The sequence below is a fragment of the Gavialis gangeticus genome, unplaced genomic scaffold (assembly GCF_001723915.1).
Source record: "Gavialis gangeticus isolate Ggan-Ray unplaced genomic scaffold, GavGan_comp1, whole genome shotgun sequence".
Classification (NCBI taxonomy): domain Eukaryota; kingdom Metazoa; phylum Chordata; order Crocodylia; family Gavialidae; genus Gavialis; species Gavialis gangeticus.
In genome coordinates this window covers 21,890,126-21,897,406 of record NW_017728998.1, presented here as the reverse complement: position 1 = coordinate 21,897,406, position 7,281 = coordinate 21,890,126, and the positions used below count along the sequence as shown (strand labels likewise).

Genomic DNA, 7,281 nt, shown 5'->3' with positions numbered 1-7,281 from the left:
ACATGAAAATGCATAATGATGTGATAAACATTATGCATTAAAAACCTGAAGGGTATTATGCCTGGAATTGTTGAATAAATGTAACAATCCAGAGTCAGCAATGGGTGTCAATGAAAACAGTATTCAAGAACTGCCTCATTTTATCTTGTACCACCCACTTCAGTTATATTTATGCAAATAGCAATGGTAACACTTTCTAATGTACACAAACTTGGGAAGTAGAGGGAAGGACATATGTGACAATAATACCTTACTGTATGTAACAAATATTCATTCAATTGGACTGTTAACTACTGGCTTTGTATTTCTTAACAGCTCTATCTGTAATTTACTTCTCTGGGAGATCTGGTAAATATGCTTTATTTCTGATACAAATGATGGCTTCTTAATTTATCAGCAGATGTGACGTTATCACTGAAAAGTGATAGTAGCCAATACCTATTTTCTTCACCTAAAATAAGCAATCGGCCAAAATGTACTACTACTGTTCACATTTGGAAAATAAGAACATATATAAATAGCTAATGCAAAGAAAAGCCTGGAGCTACTGCTCTTATACACAAAGTAGTCAACATTTTACTACCTGTAGTATAGAAGTATAACTTTATCCCAAATCAACCACAATGTGTAAAAATTTAAAAAAATCATTTCAGTGTATTTAATCTCTAAAGTAAAGGGATTAATAGTAATGTTAAACATAAAACGATAGTACCTGGGGATGGTGGAGGCTTTTCACTTAGTGGCTTTTCAACTGACAATTTTTCCTCCTAGGAGAAAAAGAGAGAGAGAGAGAGAATGCGTTTAGTTTTTAAAGGAACCTAATAGCATCACTATCAAAAACAGAAAATACAATATTTAGCAAACATGTAAGAATGAACTATTACACAGTTACAATACTGTAGCCCTTACTCTAATCATATTTGGGTATTCTCATATATAACCTGATGGCAAAATAAACCATAAGAGGAGAATTGTGGCCTTTAAAAAAAGAACTCGGTCCATAAGTCTATTTCAGCTTCTGCTATTTACTCTGTTCCTGTTCGTGGCAAGCAATTTTACTGTATTTATCTGAATCTAAGACAACTTCGAATTCAAGACAACTGCTTCAATAATAAGATTTTATATATAGAAAATTTGTTGTAATTTTTCAGGTACAGAATTGAATTATCAAAGGGTTGTATTAAACGCATCCCTCCCACTGCTGCAGTGGGGAAAGAAGCAACAGGAGTGCACACAGTAGGGGAGTTGAGGGGTAAGTGGCCCCTATCATTTGTCCCCTCTGTAGCCTGCCTACTGCAGCAGTGACTGTGACCGTCACCTGCATCCCCTGGTACCTGCCACACACAGCCCACATCCTTCCTACTCCTGTCCTAAACCAGGATCGGAATCAAAGCCACAGCAGCCACCTGCCCCACCCCACCCCACCTTGTACTCAAATCCAACATGAGCAGCCTTTTTTTTTTTTTTTTCTCATGTTGAACAGGGGAAAGAAACCCTAGTTTTAGATTTGAGTAAATACAGTAATCTCCCTGCACATAAGCTTATCTGCCTATAAAACAGAATAGCAGTAGTGCTTTATGTAGTATTTACCAGTGGCTATACCAAATCTTTTCTTCTTATTGTTAATCCTTGATAAAAGGAGAAAAAGTTCAAAGGCAGAAGGAAGGAGGGAAGGAAGGAAGGACAGAAGAAAGGAAGGAGGGACAGATGGACATTTGCTTACAATAGCACCCACAATAGTTGCATGGTCCACTGAAATGAATCCCTATGTGAATGCACCTATAAATGCATCCACATAGCAGCTGCATTGTTTAGAGACCAATTTTCAGAACTTAGAAACTTTGGGTGTCTGCAGGTGTGCCTGAAGGCTGCTAAAATGCATTGTAATTACAGCTAATTAGCACGCCCCAGCCAGCCTCTGTGTCTCATGCAGTGTCCCCACACTTCAAAATGGCAGCAGAGGCCCTTTAATTAAAGCTCATCTGATATTTTAGTTAAAGCGCCCCCACTGCCACTTTGAAATGTGGGGACACTGATACATGAGATGCCACAGGCACTTTAATTAGAGCGGCTCTTGGAGTTGCTTAATTAAAGTACTCCCCCTCCCCGCCCTCCGACCAGGACTTCTTAGACCAGGGCTGTCCAACTGAATGTTTGGAGGCTGAATGTCCCCTAGTACTCCTTGCCCCCTCCACTGTGGGGGCCCCCAGACTGTACCACCCTGCCCCAGTACTTGAGTGCTTAAACAAGCTAAAAATCCCTACACAGTGCTAACAACCACTTCCTAGTCACAGTTGTATGGTCAAGTAGTATTTGTTGGCAAAATCTGTGGAGAATTCCTATCTAGTAAATGTGGCAGAAGACCAGCTTGGCTTAGCAGGGAACTCTTCAGTAAACTAATTCACTAAAAGGAAGCTTATAAGAAGTGGAAACTTGGATAAACAACTAGGGAGAAGTATAACAGCATTGCTCGGGCATGCAGGGATGAAGTCAGGAAGGCCAAAGCACAACTGAAGTTGCAACTAGCAAGGAATGTGAAAGCTAACAAGAAGGGTTTCCATGAGTATGCTGGTAGCAAGAGGAGGATCAGGGAAAGTGTGGGTTCCTTACTGAGTGGGGGAGGCAATTTTGTAACAGGATAAAGAAAAGGCTGAAGTGCTCAGTGCCTTCTTTGCCTCACTCTTTATGCATAAGGTCAGCTCCCAGACTGCTGTAACTGGCAACACAGTTTGGGGAGGAGGTGAGTAGCACTCAGTGGTGAAAGAACAGGTTAGGGGCTATTTAGAGAAGCTGGACATACAAATCCATGGGGCTGGGTGGGATGCACCCAAGGTTGCTAGGTGAGTTGGCAGATGTGATTGCAGAGCCATTGACCATCATATCTTGGAAAATTCACGGTGATCAGGAGACGTCCCAGATCACTGGAAAAGGGAAAACATAGTGCCCATCTTTAAGAAAGGGAAAAAGGAGGATCTAGGGTACTACAGACCAGTCAGCCTCACCTCAGTCCCTGAAAAAAATCACGGAGCAGATCCTCAAGGAATCCATTTCTAAGGACTTGGAGAAGAATTTGATTAGGAGCAGTCAGCACAGATTCAACAAAGGCAGGTCATGCCTGACCAACCTGATTGCCTTCTTTGAGGAGATGATTGGCTCTGTAGATTCGGGGAGACCAGTGGATGTGGTGTACCTTGATTTTAGCAAGACTTTTGATATGGTCTCCCACAACATTCTCGCAGGCAAGCTAAAGAAGTATGGGCTGGATGAATGGACTATAACGTGGATAGAAAACTGGCTGAAGCATTGGGCTCAGAGAGTAGTAACCAATGACTTGATGTCTAGTTAGCAGCTGGTATTGAATGAAGTGCCCCAGGGGTTGGTCCTGGGGCCGGTTTTGTTCAGTGTCTTCATCAACAACCTGGAAGATGGCACAGAGTGCACCCTCAACAAGTCTGCAGATGACACCAAGCTGCGGGGAGTAGTAGATATGCTGGAGAGTAGGGCTAGGATTCAGAGTGACCTAGACAAATTGAGGGAACTGGGCTTATTTAATCTAGAGAATAGAAGACAGAGGAGATTTAATAGCAGTTTTCAACTACCTGAAGAGGGGTTCAAAAGAGGATGGAGCTAGAGTGTTCTCAGTGGTGGCAGATGACAGATCAAGGAGCAATGGTTTCAAGTTGCAGCAGGGAAGATTAGGTTAGATATGAAGAAGAATTTTCTTAGTAGGGAGGTAGTAAAACACTGGAACAGGTTAGTGTAGTGGAGGTAGTGGAATCTCCATCTTTGGAGGCTTTCAAGATCCGGCTAGCCAAAGCTTTGGCCCAGATAATCTAGTTGGGTGTGGTCCTTCCTAGAGCAGGGGGTTGGACTAGATGACCTCCTGAGGTCCCTTCCAACCCTAATTTTCTATGATCTTCAACAAAATAACTGACAAAGTAATAGGTAGCCATCTCCTCCACCTACTTTTTACTACCTACAGACCTTCCTATGTGTACTCTGTATTGTTGCCAACCTACTAGGACAAGAAGAAACTGAAGCTACTTCCAGAGTTATGGTTTGTTTTGTCGCTTTAATTTTGATATCTTAAAATGTATAGAAGTTGTCAGTTTGTGGACTGTCGTGTATGTTTTCTTAAGTTTGTTTTGCTGATATGGCATGTATAATTTCTAAAGATAGGAAGTGTCAAGCTGTACTTAGCCTTATCATCCTTACGTTCACATGCATTGGAGTGTTTGATGTAAGAGGTATTTCTTCTATGCCATAAGAGGGCCAGGATTGCACAATATGATAATGACTTTCACAAGAGAAAACAATGAATTTCACTGGCACCTAGGAGAGCCACAAGGCCTAAACAGATGAAGAATGGTGACCAATGGGTGGATCTACACATGAAATTAACACAATACAATAAACTCTGGACCTGTTTGTGCTAGAGTTAACTGCTCCCAGGCACAGTGTCTACACCTGTGCCTGGGACCGCAGCAGTTTGAGCTGGGGTGGAACAGCCCTGGGCTGGCAGAGGGCTCAGCGAGGGGTCAGCCATGGGCCAGAGGGGCTGGCTGGGATACGAGGGTCCAGACCCTGCAAACCCATGGAGCTAGGCAGCAGACAGCCCCTGCACTTTAGCACCCTCATGCCCCAGCCAGCCTCTCTAACCATCTACTCATGCTGTTTCAGCACAGTTACTTCCTGCACTGTAAGGGAACTGTCCCCCAACAGTACTATCTTATGCAGGATTAATTTACTGTGCCCTAATACCAGTACAGATATAGACAGTGACACTTTACTGCAGAGCTAATTAGTCAGCTTCACAGTAAAGTGCATGTTTACATGTGCCCACTGAGAATTAGCATTTGACATCAATTGGTTTCCTTGTGTCCCTTGCAGAGGTGCTTTGAGGCACAGGAAGTGGGCCCTTCCAGAACACTAGATACAAAACCTCTCAACTTCAGTGAAATTTCTATTATAATCTGAATGTTATGACTCGGAGCCACTTCTTGTTCTTACACGTCGCCTATTTTCACTTTGTTTCTTCCTCAGTGTTTGTCCTAATCTGCTATGTAATATTTTTATGCCCTGCATTGTTGCTGTGTTTCACTTCAGGAGTGGCTGTATTTCACTAAAGGGTAAAGCAATCCCTTTATGTCACTTGTCTATAATATATGCCTTCTGATATTTCAAATGAATGATTAGCACTACTACCTGGTGTAAAGATTCGTAAGTGGAAACAAAGCACTTTTCATTTGAGTGATTCTTAGTCATCAGCTGTTGATAACACTTTTTAAAAGAAAGTGTTGCAAATCATTATCATTATCATAGTACTCTTACCTTTAAAATCAAAGCAGGCAGTTCATCTTCTGTTAAGGAAAAAATTATAAGTTTCAATCCATTCAAAATAAAAATTCTTACAAGTATGTAAAATTATAAGGATATATCTTGGGGAAATAAAAAGCTACTATAGAAGATGTTAAGAAATTCATTCTAATATAAACACAAGAATTAGAAAATGTACACCCTCTTCCATTATACCCTAAGACTAGTGATTCTCAACCAGGGTACCAGTGCTAACATTGCTATGACAAGTGTACAAACATGATTCACAAGACAAACCCAATGGGTGCATCCAGACGAGCAGGAACGTGCATTTCCCCTGGAGACAAGTAGCAGAGGCACATCTTGTGCCTCTGCTACTTGTCCCTGGGGAACACCCATGCCATGTGCGCTCTGGTGCGTGGCAGGTTACCCCAGGTGGGGTAGGAGAAGCTGGGGCCAGCAACTGTGTTGGCCCCAGGAGCCTTACCTTGGGTCCTGGGGTCCTACAGACCTCTGGGAGCTGCAGCCATGGCACTTCTACAGCAGAAAGCCTGGCCAGTAGCCAGAGTGTAGCTTTGGCCAACCAGGCTCTGATTTTGCATGGTGCACACTGACACCGCAAGCACCACCCACTTTTTTTTGGTGTGAATTTTTTGTTTGACCCTGGGACGTCCCAGGGTCAGAAAAAAACACTGCAAAGTAGCAGCCTCTGTGGCACCACATACCGCATATTCGTGCTCGTTTGGAAGCACCCAGTGATTTCAAACAGGAACCTGTAGTGTTAAAAATATTCTGCCCTGTTTTGTAATTTGAGTTCTTTGAAAAAAAAAAGGATTGCTCTATTATTTTGCTGAGGTCAATAATAAGTGAAAACTAAGAGCTGCATTTTCTGAGGGATGCTTCACATTTATCCAGGGGTGCAACAATTCTAAGAAGGTTCAGAACCATGTCCTAGACATTATATCACAAGACTGATATATTACACTCATTTTAGTTAACACTACAGAGACAGATATGGATGATAAGTTTGATTCCTGTCCTCCTCTTGGTTGTCTTAGTATTCTCATTCAGGATTCCATCCAAAGCCCAAATGAAAGATTTCTCTTGTTTTACTGGGCTTTGGTCTGACTGCTTTTCTAATCAAGGCCAATACAATTTTGTGGCATTTTCAAAGATTCTGCCTTACTTGCTATATATGCCCTTATTTAATTTCCTTCTACTCTCAAACATTTCGGAGCAAAGCAAACCATTCTTGGTAGATGCTCCATAAAGTCCTTTAATAGATGCTGACACCAAAGCCTACTAATAATGACATTATAAAAGTGAAGTAAAATGTTCCAAAGTTGAGTTTAAGGTTCTTACAACCTTCTGCCTTATTACCAGGGATTTGGGTTTTCCATTCACCAAAGAAAAACAAAGTAAAATGCAGATATTCTCTTTAAAGGAGAAAAATAGATTTTCTCTTTTAAAAGAGAAAAATATGGGAAATGGTAGGTTTCCCCTTATAGGCTGGCCAGAGTTCCCTGCAGGTAAGTTGGGTGGGGGCATGAGGGGAAGGATTTGAGGCCTCATAGTGAGGGAGGAAGGGAGTTGGGCAGGACTGCGGCAGTGTGTGAGGCTTGGGGCCGGAATGCATGGCAGCAAGGCCCAGCTGGGGAGTGGGATGGAACCACAGGTGGCTTGCCTGGGGGGCAAGGATGGGGGCTGGCTCCCTGCCACTGCGTGCACTACCAGTGGGGATTTTGGGGGCACATGCCCCCCAGATGTGAGTGTGGGGCAGGGGCAGATGCAGGCTAGTGGCTCCAGCCTCAGGGCTCCCTGTCCTGCTGCCTTCCCTCCAGGACCTCTGCGGCCCAGCGAGCGAGACCCTGGTGCAGCAGGGCAGAGCAGGACGGGGAAACTTGGAACCGTATGCCATGGCAAGGTGCTCCCTGACTGCCTGGGAGTAGCGGGCATGCAGAATTG

At 43.2% G+C, this 7,281-nt stretch overlaps 1 protein-coding gene across 3 annotated transcripts in view; it reads right to left on the bottom strand.

The window, feature by feature from the left end:
• CEP89 (centrosomal protein 89) overlaps positions 1-7,281 on the bottom strand; it is a 134,899-nt gene that overhangs the window by 109,632 nt on the left and 17,986 nt on the right. For all 3 annotated transcript variants that reach the window (XM_019505600.1, XM_019505601.1, XM_019505598.1), the window contains exons 6-7: positions 5,332-5,360; positions 713-767 (exon numbers count right to left, since the gene is read on the bottom strand). In XM_019505600.1, coding sequence (XP_019361145.1) covers positions 713-767; positions 5,332-5,360 — 84 coding nt within the window. The remainder of the gene's footprint in view (positions 1-712; positions 768-5,331; positions 5,361-7,281) is intronic.